Genomic DNA, 22,197 nt, shown 5'->3' with positions numbered 1-22,197 from the left:
GATACTGTTACTCGAACCCGACGTTCTTGCTGCTGCGTTCCTGGCATTTAGTGGACACACGCATACTGTATATGTGCCCATAACTCCTACATCTCTCATCACATACCAGAATGAGAATGTTTTTTAAGAGCTCCTTGAACTCTTAAACATTCTTTCCATGGGAGAATAAATTACAGCCTATACAATGTTCTCACCTTGAAATATGTTACAGTCTAAAAAGGTATTATTCACTTTATGATTTAGAGACTCACAACTCTATATAATGGGGACTATAAACACACACACACACACACATAGGCAGGGCTCTCTGGGTTCATACTCAAGTTCATTCACACAAAACTAATTAAAAACGGGCACAATCGAAAATGTGAATCTGTCTTTGCAATGTGTGTGGGTATCACTGGAGAATACTACAATACCACTGTACAATTAATAATACGTCAATGCACAAACACACACTATTACCCCCCCAGACACACACTTTTAAAAAAAAAAAGCTACCATGGAATGCATGAGTAAAAAGAAAAAAAAAATCCATTCAGCTCCAATTCAAAAAGCATTTACACAGCTTTTCCAACAGTGGGTCTCAATTTAGAAACACACACACACACACACACACACACACACACACACACACACACACACACACACACACACACACACACACACACACACACACACACACACACACAACAGAAAATTGTTGTGGAGGTTCACTTGTCTTTTTGTGCGGGTAAAAATTGGAACCAATCTGACCCCAATTTTTGTTTTGTTGCATTCCTCTTTGCTTCCTTTGAGAGGTAAAATAAAAAAGCAGCCTCATTCTGGGACTGAACAATTTATTGGACGTAATGCGTTAAAGCATAAATAGATACATGATAGAAAATGTGTTGGCAGCCCGAACAATTGATCATTATTGCATTTGTTGTTAGAGGAAATTAGACTGCCTTGGAAGTAGAACGCTACATAGAAGTTGTTGCCCAGATTAGTGTCAAATATTCAGTCAGATTTCATTTGTCCTGCAGAGCGGTGATTATAAGGATAAAGGTGATGTACCTCAGTATAAAACAAGATACATGAAACATAAAAAACAAGAAAGAGAGACATGTTAAGTGGCCGCTGCTGCTGCTGCTGCTGAGTTAAGCCGTTATGTGTTTTACAGTGTGAGTACAACAAAGCTTTGGTCAAATATTTCAAATGTTCCTCAGTGAAGAGGAAATCTGGAGCGTTAAGACATTTGGGGACAGTGTTCACATGTTTAAATAAAGGCACTTATGAATGACACAAAGACATGAAATCTCTGGGGAAGAAAGGAAGAAAGAACGAAATGAAGAAGGAAGGAACGAGTGTATCAAAAAAATGTACAATAAATACAGTTTTAACATTTTCTTCTCTGTAATTAAAAGATACAAATGTTGTTTGTCTTAAAATTTGCCCTTCGTGATAGCTATACAAAAAGAAGTTATAGGATGACCTCTATGACTCAACATTAACAGTAGCTATCTTATTTCATCAATATATGTGTGTAGGGTTTTGTGGCAATGCCTGGATTACAATAAAAGCCAAACATTTAGGCTGGTGACATGAACAATGTATGAAACAAGTTAAAGACTTATGTGCGGTACATTATCCAGCGGGAACAAATGTGACGCATGCATTCCTACAAAAAAAACAAACAACAGATTTCTACAATGATTAGAATGAAAATCATATGTTTGAAGCTTTAGCGTGTGGTCCGTGGTTAAAAAAGTGTTCCCTCTTGCTACAACGTGGCGCTCAGTCTACGTTCCTGTACCTGGTGAAGAGGTTGTAGAGGACGCGCAGGGTTGATTTAAGGTCACAGTTCACTATATCTGAAAGAACAGAAGAAAAAAAAGAGTGTGATCAGTTACAATTTAGGTCTTGTGTGTATTATAAAGTCCGATAAAAAAGAGCCGCTACTGCAAACTGTCCTATTTGTGCCCCTTCAACAGCTTTATGTGATGTTAGGGTTAGGGTTAAGGTTAGGTTTATTGTGTATCCACCATATTTTCTTTAGCAAACAAGATTCAGCAGATACCCACTAGGTCCTTGTGCTATTCTGTTGTGCTGTGATGCTGAAATATGATGACTGGAAATCCATTTGAGACACAACATTGCAAATATGTTTAAAACCTTTGAGTTTATTTTCAGTTATTTTCTTTTTCTTTTTCTAGGCTTTTTTATTATTATAAACATTAAAATCAACACTTTTCTGGATATGACCTGTTGATCAAGAACATCCAATATTAAAAACACACATGCACAATCACCTCAGTTCATCACTTCTGGTTTGCCTGATTTTACAAACGTCCTCTATATTTAGTAGATGTTTGGAGGCACGCTCTCTCCATTGTCTCAACTTTCCTTCCTTTTTTTTTTTTTTTTTTTTTTTAAAGCTGCATCAATTGATTTTCTTTTACTTATAAAGTTGTCGTTTTAAACATGTTTGTTTCACACATGTAACCAAAAAAATACAAATCAAGCAGACATTGTCCACTTTTAAATATCTTGTCAGCTCTGTTTTGGTTTGCACCTCTTTAGCTAACTTTGTGTACAGTGGTTTTATCAGAGACCCCCTTTACACCTTGCATTTAAATGCATTTTGGGAGATCGGATTGCTGTCAGATGTTTGACCACATGACAGTACAGGTGTAAAAGCACCCAAGACTCATCGAGGACAGATTGTGATTCCATCGGTGAAACCACCTCCACAGGTGGTCATTGCGACTGCATTGAACACAAGCGTAAATCCAATAGCGATGTCAATCCACATACAAGTACATGGGTGGAAATTCGTAATCGTGCGCAACGGTTCCAAACCAGCGAGGTAGCAGCCAGTTAGCAAGCTAAGCTACTAGCTAGAAAGCTATGGGTATTCAAGACACTCTTAGATGGAGTCAAAATGAGATGACTACTTTTGTTTGTTTGTTTCTTTGGACCCACACAAATAGAGTTTGTTTGTTTAAAGGTGCAGTGTGTAGAATTTAGTGGCATCTAGTGGAATGAATAGAAGTATGTTTTAATTAGTGCACAATCAGCTGAAATTAAGAATCTTTGTGTTTTTATTACCTTAGAATGAGCCCTTTATATCTACATAGGGAGTATGCCCCCTTCCACAGAGGCCACAGTTGCACCACCATATTTCTACAGTAGCCCAGAGTGGACAAACTAAACACTGGCTTTAGAGCGGGCCTTTCGGGTTTGTGCAGTTGGTTGCAACCTGCAACCTCGCTGCTAGACGTCACTAAATCCTACAAACTGGTTCTTTAGGCAGGACATGTAATCGGATCTCACTGTGAACACCAGAGACACATTAATACCAAGTGTAAATATAATTGGGTTGAATCATATCTAGATAATAATAACAATCTCAACTCAGGTATATTATCACTCAACATCAATATCACTTATTTACTTTTGTACATAATGTTACTATTATTTACTATATTTTTTACTACTATTGTTTTATTTATTGCTTTTGTACTTTCTTATTATTTATTGTTCTTTATTCTTTTTATGGATGCTTTTTTACAGTCCACTTTGCTGCTACAATATTGTGCATTTCCCCATCGTGGGACTATTAAAGGAATATCTCATCTTATCTTATCTTAAGACAGCTTTTTATGCAGGGTATAAAGGGACTAAGAGCTTTTTCACTGAATACTGGTGCCAACTCTGGACTGAAACAAAACAGTAAAGTAGCAGGTTGTAAAACCAAAACAGTATACAGAAAAACTCTCAAAAGGCTCCATAGAGCTTACAGAAACTGCAGAGTCTGGTGATAATTCTCTGTGGTTTTGTCACTACAGGTGTCACCTCTCACATCAGATATAGTCTTTTGACTCACTGTTCATATACAAACATGGCTAACTGCACCTTTAAAATGTGTCTTTTGCCACAACCAAAAGTCTTAAAAAGTTTGAGTCCAGCAAATTATAACATAACACTACTTTAAAATGTAAATTTCAATGTGACTAAAGGATATTTCTCTCTGTTCAGGCACATTTTCACTCATCTCATTGTTTCGATATTCATTATTCACAGTGCAAGATGAGGCAAAAATGTTGTTGTAAATGTGCGTCCTACCTTCTGGCCGGGGCTTTGGTTTCTCCAGACCTCCGTCCTGCATCAGCTCAAAGGAGAAGGACACATTATGCACCTGTGGAGACAGTGAACAGTCTGTTAGGGGAGACGCGACAACTCCGAAGGGAGACGGGTTCGCCGCTGTGCAAACACCGCTGACGTCCAATCAACATAAAGTTCACACACACAGGTACAGATGGGAAAGTACAAATCATACAACTCCACACACAGCTCCTGGCTGATAAGAGAAGGTGGAAACGGAGCGCACGGGGTCCATTCAATCGTGCTGCCGCAGTCCTGCGTCTGCAAACACAACGCGGCTCTGTTCTGTAAGACCATAAGCCTTCAGCAGCTGCACAAACACTCTGCTCCCTCATTTATCAATAGATACATGTCACCGGTGCCACTCAAAAACCTCCTAACTCCAGAGAAGTGATACTGGCATTGACAGACAGATCTGACATGTCAGAACAACACTGTACAATCTTTGATGCTATGATTACATGTAAGCAGAGAGCACTTATTATATGATTATCATTCCTTATTCAGCTGGAAGAAGGAGAAACATACATGCTGGAAATATGAGGTTTGTAACACTTTTACAAGAAACTGACAATAGTGGCAGATGTGATAAATAATGGTGGCTGTTTAAAGGTGGAATTATTTCGTTCTTTAGTCACAGCACATTTAGACGAGGGCCTCGAGCAGAGAATCTGTTCTGTTGAAGGAACCAGCACAAAGACGTCCACGCAATTCTGACTTGTGAATGATTATATTAAAAAAAAAACCTGCATGAGAGGACGAAAACCAATCAGAGAGAGAGAGAGAGGAGAGAGATATAATTGAAAGATGTTTTCTATTCTCTGCTCATTGTATCTGTGTGTGTGTGTGTGTGTGTGTGTGTGTGTGTGTGTGCTCGCCCTGCTGTGAAGTACTAAAAGCTTTGCCCAACAAGAGCTTATTGTGTGAATGAAAAAAAAAAAAAAAAAGCGCAACCATAGCCATTTAATACAGTAAAAAAGAAAAGAGAATGAGCCTTAAGTAGAGATCTACTGAGCAGGAGCGGGAACGCTTTCTTGATGCCTTGTGCTGTTTTTTCACAGGCCACCCCTGGTGAATCATCGATAGGCCTCGAGGCCCTCACACACACACACGCACGCACACACACACACACATGCAGTAATAGAGCTGAGCCCCTAAGCCACTCCAGTGTTTCCCTGTGCAATAGGAGATTACAGATGCTGTGGGGCTGGTGCCTGTTCTTCCGGGGCCAGGAGTATCTGTGTGTGTGAGTGTATGTGTGTGTGTGTGTGTGCGTGTAGTTGTGTACATTGTAGCACCGGTGCCCATTCTGTTTCGCAGCTTGGCAGGGGCCGCTGGCCAAAACCCAAACAAAAGGCTACTGTGGTGTCTCCGCAGATTGCCTGTTCAGAATACCGTAGTACTACAGAGGCCACTGAGAGGAGAGATGGCTCCGCACTGAATGGGCTCTGGGGAGAACGGATGGCATTTATCAAGCTATAGAGGATAGAGTCCTGCACCCCCCCCCTCCTTGTGCATGAGACTCCTCAGAAATGGAGTATTGATTTAAGAGTGTTTTCTTCAATTATAAGGGCAGGACTAAAGATGGGTCGCGGCCCTGTTTTTTAGGGATCTTCAAAAGAAAAAGATTGAATTGGTTTATGTGGTTGAGCTCCCAACTACAGGTCCAAAACACAGCAAGAAAGTGCTCTAATATTTATGTAGATAAAGGATATTTAAAGAAATGTCTTATATTCACTAGGAAACACAATTAATGTAAGAAATCGGAAACAAAGAAAAAAAAAGGTTCAGAATCTTTTTTGTTTTGGCTTCTTCGTTGGATTTGAAATGATCAGCGGGTCAGCTTTAGTTTAACTGGTGTTTCCATCCACAACACAACAACAGTGTAAATAACTGTAGCTCTTTGTATGAACACATATGAAGAGTAAAAAAAAAAGGTGTGCTTCAATTCCTGCAATGTTCAACCCACGACCAAACATCCTTAAAGCTAGAGTCAGCACTTTTATTTTTAGTCACTGTTTATTTCTGATATACTGAGATGAAGTGGAAACTATTTTTAAATATTTTTTCACAAAATATGAGTAAATACACAGTTTCCACATGTCAGTACTGTAGTTTTGCTGCTTATTTTTGTCGAGTGAACTCACTAACGAACATTTTTACCTTTTGGTCGAAGTTTTCTGGCGTGAGGAAGAAGTTGTAGAGTGGCACAAAGTATCCCTCCAGCAGCCCCATCAGCAGCACCAGATACACACCGTCTGCAAACTGAGACATAAAATTTGCAGACAGGTTTGGAAACAAAAGACAGATTAAAATACATACTTAAAATCACTTAATATGGATTTTTTTTGCTGTCAGAATTTGAGATTAACAACGATATAATTGTCTGATTCCAACAACAAAGAGCTTAACTATATGATCTTCTTGTGTGAATGAAGTACCTGTGTGTCCAACTCAGACACCTCTAGGTTGAGCTTGTTCAGATGTTTGTTCACAAATGTGATCAGTGTCTGAAAAAAAAAAACACAAAGAAAAGTATCCATCACAAAACTGGTGACATCTCAAACACAAGACATTCCACCAATTCTTACACATGGAGGTTAGTTTTCTTGGCACTCTAAACAGTGGCAGAAAGTCTGGAGGTATGATGGAACATTAGGGTCACTGTCAGACAAAAAAAGATCATCTGAGATTTCAAGAACAAACTGATAACTATTCTTTCTTTTCTTTTTTTAAATCATCACATTTCGATAAGAAAAGTGACTCTTTTGAGGAAAAAGTAGGTTGCTTTGAGACATTATATTGACTGGATTTGGGCATTTCCTGACAGTCCCCAGGTTACTGTAACCTACAGATATTAGAGCTTGTAAATGTGTGTTGGACTGCAGTAACTGATTCCTCTGACTGGTCTCCTCTGGTCCCTGACACAGTCACTATAAGCTCTATGTAAAGACGGGTACTTATCTACCTTAAATCATTTTTCTTTTTTTTTTGGTGTCTGCGATGAGAATGACAAAACGATTCACTTGTACTCAGCATGAGTGACGAAATCTTCACCCACACCATAACAATCTATTGGAACAATTCAGGATTCATTTAGTTATTGAGGGTTGTCGAGGCAGTGCTGGACTATGATGATTTCATTTCTAGACATGCATCCTCTTCAACCCTCAACTCTCAAACCTCTGAATTCTGTTTATCACTCTGCCTTAAGGCTTATTTCTGGAGATGTTTATGGTACACATCGTTTTATTCAGTACAGTAATGTAGGATGGTCCTGTGATACTCACTGGTATCTTTTTATCTATAAAACCCTTATAGGAAAATTACCTCATTACCTTTCGGACCTGCTCCGTCACCCCGATGGACTTTACCAAACCTGATCTAGTGACTTTTAGCTTTAGTGCACCTGACCGGTGAAACAAAATGCAGCCCTTCCTTAAATTAAACACACTTTTTGACGTTTAAAAAACATTTACTTATAATTGCTTTGTATGATTGGATTTTATTTTATGTATTTATTATTATTATTATTATTATTATTATTATTATTATTATCATTATCATTATTATTAATTTATTCTTTTTCTCTTTGATTTGATTTGATTTTTCTATTGTTTTCTGTCTTTGTAGTTGTGTAAAAGTCATTGTCAATGATCTCTTGAGTATAAATAAAGGTTTACTACTACTACTACTACTGTGGGGTTTTCATAAAGGCTCTCCTGGGTATAGTTTCCATTTTCATGTATTTAGATATTACTCCAGTGGGTCCCCAAGGTGGTGACAGACATGGCAGATAAATGTAGAGCCTCCGTACCTTTTTGACAACATTGAGCTTATCTGGAGCGTGGTCGAAGAGGGTGTCGAAGGCGTCGCGCTCTGTGGAGAACCCGTAAAAAATTAATGATTAATAAAACAAACAAATAAAACAAATAAAAAAGATGACAGAATCTTCTTTCATAAATACATACCGTGTCTGCCAGAGAAAGCTCTGCGAAAAAGGACACAAAAAAAAAACCAATACGTCAGATGCACAAATCAGAGGTCTGCTTCTGCTTATTGACAATTTCACACTTGAATATTCATAGAAAACACGAGATAATGAAAAACGAGTGCTTCCAATTCAATCACAAAGGAATGTGGAGGATGGAAGGATTATGTCTCAGAAATGAGCGTCAACAATAGACGTAGTTGTGGTATCATAATTTGATTAACAATAAACACAGGTGTACCTCGGGGGTATTCAAATAACCTGGGTATCATCGCTGGGACCTTCACAATGACCACATACTATAGCACAATGTAATAATCTCAACAGCACAACATTACTGCTGGGTATTAATACAATGAATGAAAACGTGCCGCAGTGTACATGGAGCCTTTTCTATGGGAATGGAGGGCCTCTCTTGTCTATTATTACAATGTTAGCACTTTGGAGGATATTGTTGTTGGAAAGGGTCAGGTGGTTTTTGGAGGGAGGGAGACGCTGCAGTGTGAGTGTCCCCGAGGAAGAGATATCGCAGCGGGCAGGCCAGCAAGAAATGGCAGGCGCTGACACACACACACACACACAGACACACACTATAACACACACACATGTTCATGGTGTAATCTGTGATGGCAAACGCAGGCAGGTCTGGGCAACGGTCCTGGTGGTGTGGTAATAACCATATTTCCACTGTGACCGTGTGAGTGTGTGTGAGAGCCTTGGCGTGCGTGTGTGTGTGTGTGTTATTAACAGTGTATCTATCTACCATGACAAAATGTGTGTGCTGGCCTGCTGTTATCTCCCTTGCCGCTGCTGTCAGGCTGCAGGACAGCCTCACAGCGAGCGGGAAGTGTGTGAGAGCTTGTGTGTGTGTGTGTGTGTGTGTGTGTGTGTGTGTGTGTGTGTGTGTGATTTCAATAGTAATTCTTCAGCTAAAGGTGCCATCACATCTCTTGTTCAGATACAATGGTCGTCTGTTAACAATTGCACAATATTTCTTGTAGATGTAAAAGGAAAAGTCTATTTAAAGCTGTGTGATGGTTGTGTTTGCAGAGGGAAGACGTACCAGGTTTTTGGTTTCAAGTCACACTGCAGCTGTGAATTCTATGAACAGGCGGTCGTGTACGGCTGAGTATCAAACCTCAATTCTTGTGGTACCGACTCGAATGTGTTGGGTCATATTCAAGACTGAATGTTTAGTCCAGTTTATTTTGGTCCTTGGTGTGATTGATTTGGGCAGATTTAAACACAGCAATCGTAAAACAGCTGTGACGAGACCCTTTCAGGAGATGGACTCTGGTAAACAAGCTGTACTCGACAAGTTTGGTGTGCCAGGTGTGCTTTACATGCTGGGAAATCAACAGTTGCTAGCAGCTAGCTGGAGAGTGAGTTGAAGTCCAACCTGGACTACTGCAAGGAGGTATGTTGCATTTGGCCAGAGAACCTTCTGCGAATTTCTTCTGCGTGAAATAAAATTGAGCCAAAGATTAAAGGCGCCAATTTTGCCACCTCATGCACTGATGAAAGCCAAATTCTTGCTGAGATTCCCACTTTTGTTTTAAATTGTATTTTATTTTGATAGGGTTCCTGTATGGCTGCTTATCTTTACACATTTAACATTTGTTAAACCAATAGAAAGTACCAAAATCAAGGTATTGTTGGCACGAGAATTGAATAGCGTGCTAATATGCCCAGACTGACATTGCGAACATGCTGATGTATTTAAGGGCTCATCCACTGGGGAAACATGAATGTCAGTGACAGATTTTGTGGCAATCCATCTTAGAATTCTTGAGATATTTTAATCTGGACCAAACCAACAGACTAACACTGCCATCCTTAAAGTCATGCCACCAGCATGGTCAGTAACTATGCCCAGCACTTGATGTGTTATTTGGATCTGGGACAGTCTTCACATATTTCGTGAAGGCTGACCCAGATCCAAAGGCTCTTCTTGAACGCAGCCAAAAAACACAGCTTTCATTTGCTCAAACTGTCACATTGAAAATAAGTGTTTTCGCTTTGATGTTTTTATGTGTGCGATCTATTAATAATTCATACATGGATACGAGTGTTTCAATTAGGCAAGCAAGGTAAATCGACCATTTTAAAGGATGTGTGATTTTGTCACGGAAGAAAAATACTCAAAAGATCTTTAAAACAGCATGTGAGTTTGTTAATGTAAATTCAAGGTTTCACACGGAGTTACTACCAGACGTTTTATTTTGCACCAGCACTAATGTCTGTCAACACTGCATTTAAATGCAACACATGCCTGGTGAGGTGTAAAAATAGGCCAACTTACTCTGTGTTGCCAGTGATTTCCTCTTGTATTTGTCTGGATTGAAGGATGCCCTCTCTTTTCTGAAAGACATGAAAAGGGAGGGTGATGTAAATGCATGGGTTTTTTTTATTCTACTGAACATGATTTGTATGTAAAAAAAAGAAGAAGAAAGAATTCAAGCAATGAGGAGTTACAAAAACTCACATTCTCACTAAGAAAACTAAACATTTCACATACTGAATATGCACACTAGACGGCCTTCAAAACCAATGTTACTCTCACCTGGACGACCACTACTTGGATAGAAACGTGATCTGGCAATCTGATCGGTGCTCTGAAGTGTTGTGACAGCGCCACCAGCAGGTGCAGGATGGCAACTATACTCTTGGCATGAACCGCTAATGTAGGGGAAAGACAAGCGTGTGCAATCAACATTATTAAACTTTCTCCACATATCTGCTGTTTACTGCTTTATCAAAGTGTACAGAAACTGTTTCATTAACCCTCCTCGTGTCTTCCTGTCGACTGTGCAACTTTTGTCGCCCTGGGTCAAAACTGATCCCTTTTGCTTTGACTGTTTATGAAACATAAATTATCACCCAATTTTGTGTTAGACCTTTTTAGCCAACTTCATTCCAACCTATTACCACAAATCTTTGTAAATGATGGTCAATAGGCCTCATTTAAAAGAAGCTATACCTCATTTTTGAGTTAACACCCGATGTCCTCTCGGGTCAAAATTGACCCGCGGACAACAAGAGGGTTACAATGTCTGAAATGTCTCAAATCCATTTATTGGGGTTCTTTAAATCACATAATTACAGTTTTATGTTCTTTATCTTTTTTATTGTTTTAATTAACACTGTGTGAATACCTCGTTCTAGGCTTTAGTCTGCCAAATAACAAACCACATATTTTCGATTATTTCCAATCCCTTCTGAGAATTTAGAATCAAACGTTTTATGTGGCAAGGTCACGTGCCTTCGATGGTAAACACAAACACAACATGCCAAAAGTTACCTTGAAGTCATATTAAAAAAAAAATGTTTTAAACCCCACATAAATATACGTTTTTTTAGGACACAAAAGACAGGACAATTGTGTTATATTCTGGCGAGTTGCTGCAGCATACAGTCAAACATAAAGAGCCTGTTCAGTCAGACATACTGAGCGAGCGTGTCTTTAGTCAGCCGAACCATGAGACTGAACAAATAGGATTTACCTTTGGATACACAAAACAATCAGGATCAATTAAGTGTCTAAAGCAAGCCTTTGATTGTACCCCCACGGCAATGGCAAATGACAGAGAGCAAGCTAAAAGCCTTCATAAAACCTATTAGATCCTCGCTGCATAAGAGGATACTAATAAGTTACATCAGGAGCGAGTGTTTCTCTGAGCTTTTTGGAAGGGGGGACCGGGGGGGGGGGGGGTGAAAGTAGGGACAAATAAAAGTGAATTGATTAAAAGAAAGCTCCTGAAATAAAAGGGCAGCAAAATCAATTACATTCCACGTTATTCACCGAGCTCTTTAGCATTTTTGAAGACATCTCAGACGAATAGAACTTCAAGGACAAACCTTTACCGAAGCTGCATTTAAGAATTTCTTATTATTTGGTCTGAAATAAACTCATTCGATACAGCCTCTCTATAGCGCAGTACTCTCACAACAATCTATTGTGTTCGTCATCTTAAACCTTTTCTGTGCGCCTCTACCATGAAATCTGTTTCTCTACCTTACTCCTACGGTAAATCTACTCTAAAGCCCTCTCCTCTCTTTCTCTCTCTCGTTCTCTTGCATCTCACATTTATGTATGCTACACTTAATGATGTAAATAAAAGGCTCGATGAGCTGGGAGCCTTATAGTCATTGTCATTACTCCCAGATAAAGTGGAGTGCCGTCGAAGGAGAGGTGAAGAGCTCTGTTGACATGCATGGCTATATTCGCTGTTCCAGATCTGAAAGAAGCATATAAATTCAATCCATCCTGACATAAATCCGTTACAGTAGAGGTCTTAACTCATGCTGAGAGCTTGATTTACTAGATCTAAAATGTAGATCTACAAAAAAATACTATTGTACGTTATTAGTGCGACTTTCCGTCTGAAATGTATTATTATCCCGTAAATGAACACGGCCACAGATGTTACTCATTTAAACATATTACAACAGGTTTAAATTACATGAACCGAGCTGACACACCTACATCAAATGAGGATTAATATTATTAGCCAATTAGAGTGCTGCCAATCTGTGAGCATTTCATCATTTTGTATTCTAGTTTCAAGAGCATGAAGGACGCTTCAAAACAATTAATAGATACTTAGATATATTTTATAACTATTCAAAGTTTTATGTGGCTGCCTTTTTTAATTAAAATTATACATAACAAATAAGGACTTTTTAGAGATTTATCTAAGTATTTAAAAACCAATATATTGTATATTTTAATAGAGATATCTTAAATGAGTCTTGTGACAAGGACACACACGCTGCAGCTGAGAAACTAACTTGTCAGTGCTCCCTGCTGGACAAACGACAGCATGTAATTGAGACACTGTGTCTAAATTACTTCAACATTTCTATACTGCGGATTGCTTGTTTCGTATCTGCTGACGTATATATGTTATATGTATCTGCAATAAGATAATGTCAGCTGATATAATCTGCTCTAATGCTGCTTTGGAATCAGTTGCTAATTCCACTTCCTCGTGTACACTGATGATTTCCATACAGAGCTCGTTTAAATGCTAAGAGTTCATTAAAATGCAGAGTTTCCGCTTCTATTTGAAGGACTCTCTTTTTTTGTCTTTCATTTTCAAAGCATACTGGACATAATTTAAATAACAATTTAATTTAAGTAATATGTGCATATATTTAAGTCCCTACATGTAAATCCTAAAGATACAGTATACTCAACAAACCTATCACTGTTTTTCTTTCTGTGGTTAGTTTATGGCATGCAGGTCTGATCTTTAATCGCTGCTGATCTATGCTGGGTGATGCAGGGATGACAGATCTTTATCATGCTGTTGTGACTCGATGCCAGCTCTCTTCTTTTAGCGGCTTGCTATGCAAGCTACAGAAAAAATGGACGAGGAGCATCACAGATCACTGTTTCAACAATCTGATTTTTTAAAGAGGAAAACTAATGGAACAAGACCAAAATTCCTGTATTGTAGCAGCAAACATTGTTAAGATCAAGATATCTGAATTTAAAAGTATGTTAGGGAGAAGACAGTATGTAAACGATATTAATTGAGTGTTTAAAGTAAGTGAAAAACAACATATATGTTGTATTAGCAGCGTCAGGTTACTTACAGTCAACATTCCAGCGAATGTTTCTGGTGGAGAGTTTGAGCGAGTCGTTGATGCGTTCTAAAACAGTCTGCAGCTTCTGTTTCTGGGCGATCTCTGACTGGGTGACCTCTGCCACGTTGAGTTTCTCACCTTCAAGCTTTTCTGAAGCACAAACACACACATGAATATCATTAAGATGAATGACTAACAAAGAAAGGAAAGTGTGTTGGATAATGCAGAGATCCAGATTTCAAAATCTAATACACCACCTACATCATGCAAATTGTTCAATTTTAGATGCTTCACACAGCGTTGTTAAAACACACTTGAAACTATGTCAGTCAGTATCAACCAGTATATGACAGGCCTATAATCTACTTTCTTAAAATAAGATATCTGAATGGGTGAGAAGGGGACCTCTCAGTTTAACACCAATTACAGTCTCCATAAAGTTGATTCAACACCTCTCAAACTACATTTCCAGCAAAAGCTGACCGTTATAACCTCCATGAAGGTAGGATTTACTGCAAGACTGTTGTGTTAACCTGCATTCATTTTAGTTAGGTTTAACTAATAACTTCATCATTAGCCTCTCTGTCAAATCCAAGATTCAACTCCTTACCAAATAGTTTCTGCAGAACCTGCCCATCATACAGATCTTCAGCCAGATCCTTCACAATGATCCGCTCCCCCACCAGAACATCATTTATCCAGTCGATCAAAACCTACGTAGGTAGAATATAAGACAAGGAGGAAGTGTTACTCTCACTGACAACTTATTACATTGCTTCCTTTGCATTTAGTGATGTGGTTACCAGAACTAAATACTGAAAGCTGTTACTTTTTTAGCAATTGCAGCTCATAGAACCATTTCACAGATGTTATTGGAACTGGAGCTGATCTGAGCTTCAGCTGGGTCATTCATTAGCTTGCAAGGCAGCAGGATTTATCTTGTCAGGCGTTAAGAATCCAGCTGCCTCACAAGGTAAGACGGTGATAGACAGATGGTTCATCCAATCACCTGCCATGTGTATTTTTGGAAGTAGCTGCCCTTTTCCAAACTGTTTTCATGGACGACTTCTCAGATGGTTCTGTGTAACAAACCATCGGGCGTAGGTCTGTCAAGGTTTTTTGGACTTTTCATACTAGTATTGATTCGACGATATTTTGAGGACCACTGTCCAGCTGGCACATAAATCGGTGCCCAAATCTGAGCTTTCTAACAGTCTGACACAAAAAAAGAGTCAAACCTTACCTTCATGAGCTCCTGCAGCTTGCGGTCATTCTTAGAGTTTGGGTCCACCATGGTGCGCACTTCATTCTCCTCTAATGGATGAGTAGAAATGGGATAAAAGTTTAAAGCTAAAGTGAGGAACATTGGTAAGACATGACAGATTGTACACAAACACACATTTCTCATTGACTCAGTATTGTAAAAGATGTAACAGTACACACATTCATCATGAACCATTTGTTACAGCTAACGACTTGATTTGGCGTGCCCTTTAATTAGTCTAACAGTGTAAAACAGTATAATTATCACCACTAAGTGAAATAATAAAATCAAGTATGTACTCAATGCTCAGTGAAAACTCTACCACTTGATGTGTAACAGGGTCTGTGAGTGTAGCTGTTTACCCAGCATGGTGTCCTCAGGGTCCAGTTCATAGTGAGAAGGGCTGAGAGGAAGGTTGATGGCATTGATCCCCTCTTCCTGAAGCTCGGACACTGTGGTAAAGAGGCACAAGAGGCATTATATAGCATTCATTTAAATTGCAGTTGACATCAAGCACATTCACACACACAGCTACAACTCCTTGATTTAATATTACATTTTGGTGCAGACTTTTAAAAAGGACGAGACTGCCGTTGTTCTAGATTTATATTGCCAACAAATCCAATGAAACCTCAAACTCCTTCTTTCCTTCTGAAGTTGTCTTCATCTTTAAATCTTTAAAAACAGATCATTGTAAATTTCTTTGAAGTTTTGTGATTTCCAAAAACAGCTGGCCACTGTAGTTTTTAGCAACTCAAACAGGAGTAAATTGTGCATTTGTTGGGGGACTATTTTCTGCAGTGGATTAATACACATTTGATGTTCTAATCAGTAATTAAAGGTTGACTCAAAATAAAATACAGTGCCTGAGTTCATTGTAATTATAGATTACTTTCATCTGCGATCAATCAGTCAATAGTCTTATACCTAAAAATATTCTATGTGCGATGATAAGACTGAGAAAAGCTAAAATTTGTGAATGTTTGAGTTTTTTTGCTCAATGACTAACTTACACAATTTATTTAAACTGTCCAAAAAAGAGCTGAAAGCACAAGTACAGCCACAAAAGTTAATATTCATTCAACCATGAGCTGAGCATTTAGTTAAATGTGTTCCTGTGAAGCTTATCGCTCCTCAGTGCAGATCAGCTGAGACAAAACGCGGCTCTGAACTGTAATTGCTGGCAGTTTTCAGCAGTAGTTTGGATGACTCCCTAAATGTTCCCATGACTCCACCAACAACCATTAGGAGAGCCTCCGCGGAGATCCGCTTGACGTCAGACAAACACAGACCGGTGCTGCTTCCTGCTTCTCAGCGGGCTTTATATAAGCCCAGCATGCCATTCTTCTCAGTGCTCAGTATGTAAGATACCTGAGGAGGCTTCATCACTGCTGATCTCTCTCTGTGTATGAGTGTATGAGTGTGTGTGTGTGTGTGTGCGTGAGCGTGTGTGTTTATGCACTGAGGGCATGGAGTGCACATCCTGTGGATTTTCTCTGCCTTCGCTGGAACAACATCCTCTTAATCAACACCATCCACAATCCACACACACACATATCCCATCACACACGGGTGTATGAGAATATTCCTATAGAGTGACACGTGCCTCACTCTATCCACCAGATACAATATCCAGTTCTACTCAACTTCATCACAAGTCGCTTCACTTTTTTTTTCTGACAGTTGTTAAAATGCGCGACACATGAAATTGAACAAAATCATTACTTCTCTTGTTGTTTGTGTGCAGCAGAGTCAGGTCTCACATCTCATCTACTTCTCTATTGCAATATGTGTTGAAATATGTGTTTTTATTCATGAGATACATCCAAGTGAAGGGAATTTGCTTACTTTAAAGCAAATTCACAGGTTCGTCCTCACTCAATTCATCAATCTTCAGATCTTTATCCTCCCAAAGTTCTCACTTGCAGAGGTTAAATTTAGATTTAAGGGGACCAAATTATGGAATGGCTTTTCCACCTGACAATAAACTGTTCCTCTTTTTTTTTTAAATGTTACAAAAAGTAGATTAAAGGAACATTTACCTGCTGCTCTGTAACTGTTTTTCTCTGTGTACAGTATGTCCCTCTATCTATGTTTCATTTGGTTCTCTAATTGTGGTAGAAACCAAAATCACCCTCACACTCAACTTAACAAGAAGCTTTATTGTATGAAATGATATCTCAGGAATTTAATAATTATAGAATACTATAAATTGAAAAAACAGAGCAAAAACCATGTTAAAATGATCAAATAAAGGTAAAATTCTGCAACATATAGCCGATACCGATATATCTGTGACAGGTCAATATCGGCCCATAATATCGGCTTATCAATATAACGGTCGAGCTCAAGTTCCCATTCTACTTTGATTATAGAGAATTATTGTCTCTATGAATCTGTAATCCCTGATACAGTTTTGAGTGGAGCTGTAACAATTAATTGATTGGTTGCCAACTATTTAATGAATGACCAACTATTTTGACAATTGATTGTTTTGAGTCTTCTTTTTAAAGAAAACAATGTCCAAATTGTCTGATTCCAGCTTCTCTTATATGAAAATGTTCTGGTTTCTTTTGTCCTCTCTGACAGTAAACTGAATATCTTTGATTGTGGACTGTTGTGGACAAACAAGACATTTGAGGACCTCCTCTTGGGCTGCAGGAAACAGTGATTGACATGTTCTGACATGTTCTGGACCAAACAACTAATCGATTCATTGATAAAATTATATTAAATAATAACATATATCTTTTTAGAACATTTCTTTGGCATTATCATCCACACTTTTAAGTATCTCAATGCACTGTAGTCACATTTCTTCTACAATTAATAAAATCTCTAAAGGTTACATACTGGATGGACATCGAAACAGAGTTTGTTAGCTGTAATCATTCCGCCTGTTCATATTAGTCATTATAAGATCCTAACAGGCTTCCAAGAGACTACAATTCCCTCTTTGTGTCTCCATAGACAGCTTTTCTTTCCAGGGATATTAACACTGAGAGGACTTTGTAGCGCTGGAGCCTCATATTAGCTGTAAGATTTCCATCACCTCCACCGAAACTGGCCAATTAGACGAACTGATCTCTAACTGGCCAGTATGAACAAGAGGATTAAATTACAGGACCTGACTATTGTTTTAAGACAAACTCAGGGAAAAAAAGTGTCACTTAAGGTTATGGGAATCCCAAATGAGAGCCAAATATTGTATCTTGGATCACTTTCACAAGAGAGAACAAAAATGAACAATAGATCACTGCTTCAGTAGAATGAGCTGCATAAAAAGGGGGAAATGAAAGCCTTTAATAGCTGCTGTCAGTTCACACACTCAGTTAGGGGGGTATAGCTGCTATATAATAACACCATACCAATTAACACAATCCTTCATTACTGTCACTTGTGCTGTTTAAAGACAAGCAAGTATGTAGAAAGCTGGGCTGGGTGATGAAGGTGAGGAAGTACGGTGGCTAAGATTCATGTGCAAGCTTATTAACTCAGCCAACTCACTTCCTGCTATTCATACTGGGATGTCAAGACTGTTATTATTATATTGTTAGCATCAGATCCACTCTTAAGAAACACGTTCACCTACATTAACACTCTTTACTCGCTCAGTGCAAATTTGATTCAAAGCGTCCTCGGTGTCCTGCACCGTGGGGCTCACTGCGTATCACTCCTCCCCCCTCCCCCCTCCGTGCTGTAAATGAGACTACGTATCTGTGTCTACTTGGCTAAATAAGGCTAACAACAAAAAGCCACGTCAACATGCTTTCTGAGCGACGTCTGCATGCGAGGACAGACGGAGCGCGTGTCGCTGTCGTCTCCTACCTGGTGGGCAGAGCGCTCCACAGCCCATGTCTGTCTGCCTCCGTCCCCCCAGTCTCGAGCATCCTCTCCTTGCTACCAGGACCAGCCGTCTCCCCTGCAGCTCATCCTCGCAAGTCTATACCGCCACACCTGACCCTAAGTCTGTATCGGCTCTATTTTCACAGAGGATTTAGAATTGTGCATGTATTTCCTGCTTGTGCTGTGTTCACAAAGCAGAGCTAGTGTTCATCTGGGCAGAGCTATGTCGAACCTCTTGACCTTCTCTCTCTCGGTTCTCTTCATACCATCTCATCCTCATCCTATATGATTCCCATTCTCATCTTAACTCCCCCCCTTTTTTCTCTTCTCTCTTATCTGGCAGTTACTATCGTTCTGCCATGAATGTCACAGGGACTCAAATTTAATCAATGATCAACACAAGTGCAACAAGCCCACTTTTTTCCCATCAAATCATAGAACACACTGCAGACATCCTACACAGCGCACTCAGAGCATATATGTATATGTGTGTGTGTGTGTGGAGCTGGTATGAATGTAATGTGATTGCATGCAGACGACATAAAAAATGGGGCTCAGCTGTGCAATGGTAACCCTGAATGACATAAAGTAATCATCCAATTGAAAGAGACCTTTCTCATTCCATGATAAAACCTGGCCTTTAGCAATGAATGTCAGGCTCGCTGAAGCCGAGCGGATTTCCAAAGCGACCCTTGCGCAGCTGTAAACTGAACCGAACATTTAAAAAGAGGCTTTTGGAGTATTCTTATTTATAGCACATTCTTGGTAGTTAAAATGCAACGCAGCGAGGTTTATGGACTATTACAGAGGGAGGTGGGGTGAAAGGAAGTGATGGTGAACCCTCCAGAGCCGCGGACCCTGACCTCTGACCGTGCTGTCGATAGCAACCTCCCCAATGAGATATATTGAAGTTTAATTCTTTAGCTCGTAATATTTTGAAAATGAATAATTGATATTGTGAAAAGCCACTTAAGTATGGTGAGAATAATATAAATGATTATTGATGTTTAACAATAAGCATATTCACCAAACTTTTCAAAGAAAGAATAAAACTGTACCTAGAGGCAAGTTTTCCTAGAGGTGTCAGACTGAGAACAGAAGCTGGAGGAGGGCTCGGCTCTTACTTTAGAAGTAGCTACTGTATTCCAAACAAGGCTGAGGAAGTACATTTCATAATTGTGTATTAAACATACCCTGCTAACTGTCTTACTTCTAAGTTTATAGACATTTGATTGTGATATCTTTCAACAATTTTGGACAGATCTAGAGTCTCACTTTTTTAAAGCTGCAAACTCTGCCTACTGTTTTAATCTTAAAGATATTATGTGTTACTATGATCATCATTAGGCTCCTGAACATCACATTAATGTCATTAATCATATATAAGTTCCCTACTTAAATCTCAGTTTATTAAAACTAAAGCCCGACCGATATATCAGTCAGACAATATTATGGGCCGATATTGAGTAATCACAGATATTTTGGTTTCGGCATTAATGTTGATATTTTTTAAACTTTTAAAAGTTATATAGGCAGTATTTTATGTATATCTGATCCTTTTTCTTAATTCAAGTTTAATATATGTATGTTGTTTTTTGCTCTGTTTGTTTTTTTATTCATAGCTTATTATAATTATCAAATTTACAATTTTTTATTAAGTTTACTATTTTGGTTCACTAATGTCATTTCATACAATAAAGTTTATTGTTAAACTGTAATATATCAAAATCCATTGCATATCTTTGTCACAAGTATTTGTTAACCACATTTGAGGGACCACTGCAAAAAAATGTGATTATGTAATAATCACATTTTTTTTAATGTATTTATTCTTTACATATAACATTATCAGCCGATATATTGATATCAGAATTGTTTTGTTCCCTAATATCAGTACTGGCTTCCGCCCCTAAAATCCAGTATTGGTCAGGCCTTAATTAAAACAACAAAAAAGTAATAAACTATTAAAACATTATGACTCTTTTTCCACTCAAACCTCTGACTGAATATGTTTATATTGTGTGTGTATACGTGCACTCTAGTTTATTTATTTTTTGTAACTGTCTTTTAAATATTTCACATTCATTTTAATGTAATAATATGCAACAGTAGCAGCACATACAAGTGAGATTTAAATTACAAACATACAATAAGGTCTTAATGTCAATGGGAAAGTGCTCTCAGACATTAAGACCTTAGTGTATGTTTGTAATTTAAATGTCACTTGTATGTGCTGCTACTGTTGCATATTGTCCTTTTGTTTAAAGACAAGTATGTTCCTGCTGCTGCTGTTCAGACTGGCACAGGGTTAGTAAGAGCAGGAGGTTGCCTCAGTGTGTGACGGGCCTGTGTTTACTTGTGCCTCATTCCTCACATATTACACTAGTAGCGGGTTTGATACCTTACATGGAGACAGACAGACAGCCCGCGGCCACCAAAAACACACACAAGCAAACACACGCTGCTGATAATTCATGTGGTTAAATAGTGTTTAAAGCTTAATTTAAAGTGTAAATCGGTGTTAAATGTGTTGGTTGTTTAAAAGTCGTGTGCGCAGTAGTTGTCAGGAATTAATCTCGCGCTGCTGTTGTCTACGAGGTGAAATTATCGTTCTATTAAAAGTTATAAAGTGATATTCTTCTCGTAAAAACAGCAGAGTGGCGCGAAACCTGCCACCGTTCTGCTAGTTTTTTGCTCGTTGTTTTGCTAACTTTTGCCGTTTACCTTCTTTTGCCTTTTTCCTTCTCGCCAAAGTTCCACCAAGTTTTCCCAGGAAAGAGTCGTCTTTTTTTCTGGAAGACGGGGATTTAGGTGTTGGAGATTTCGGAGAGGAAGGGGACTTCTGAGGTGAGGAGGCCATCGTCGTTACGATGTTTAAAAATCCAGGAAAAGTTAGCTTAAAACTATCGGAGTTGCCGTGGGAATAAAAGTTGGTTCGTAAATAGGAAAAAAAAAAAAATCACCGTCCACTCCCTAAAGCGGAAACGGAATTCCAGACATTTTCTCCCGAAGTTGGCTGGAGTGACTGGCCCCTCCTTCTCTGGAGGAGGACCGCGAGCGGAGGCTGAGGGCAGGCCGCGGGAGGAGGGTTTGGCTGGCTCGGCGGTCGGGCTGCTGGCTGCGGGGCACTAGGAGGAGAGGGATGGGGCGCTAAAGGTGGAAATAAACATGTAACCCACACTGGGCTGCATACATTAAGCGCTTAAATTTTCACTGTGGGACATTTTTTTAAATGTTATTCGAGGTCAGAGGCCACATTATGCCGACGCATAAATTAAATAAATTGATGCAAAAATGTATGAAAAAACCCCAACTTAACTCACTAAGCAATAAATTGTCCATTCTGATACAATTTCTA

At 38.9% G+C, this 22,197-nt stretch overlaps 1 protein-coding gene across 1 annotated transcript; it reads right to left on the bottom strand.

The window, feature by feature from the left end:
• Positions 1 to 831: 831 nt before the first annotated feature.
• Positions 832 to 21,837, bottom strand: parvaa (parvin, alpha a). Its single transcript, XM_062420187.1, has 13 exons — positions 21,564 to 21,837; positions 15,356 to 15,445; positions 14,973 to 15,043; positions 14,340 to 14,442; positions 13,739 to 13,879; positions 10,701 to 10,816; positions 10,440 to 10,498; positions 8,118 to 8,137; positions 7,964 to 8,025; positions 6,588 to 6,656; positions 6,310 to 6,411; positions 4,108 to 4,180; positions 832 to 1,853 (listed from the first exon to the last, which is right to left on the bottom strand). The coding sequence occupies exons 1-13, from the start codon at positions 21,697 to 21,699 to the stop codon at positions 1,777 to 1,779; spliced, it is 1,119 nt and encodes a 372-aa protein (XP_062276171.1). The 5' UTR covers positions 21,700 to 21,837; the 3' UTR covers positions 832 to 1,776.
• Between the last annotated feature and the right edge of the window lie 360 nt (positions 21,838 to 22,197).

This window comes from Scomber scombrus, chromosome 6, assembly GCF_963691925.1.
Source record: "Scomber scombrus chromosome 6, fScoSco1.1, whole genome shotgun sequence".
Taxonomy (NCBI): domain Eukaryota; kingdom Metazoa; phylum Chordata; class Actinopteri; order Scombriformes; family Scombridae; genus Scomber; species Scomber scombrus.
Note: the sequence above shows the minus strand (reverse complement) of the source record. Positions and strands in the feature narration are given on the sequence as shown.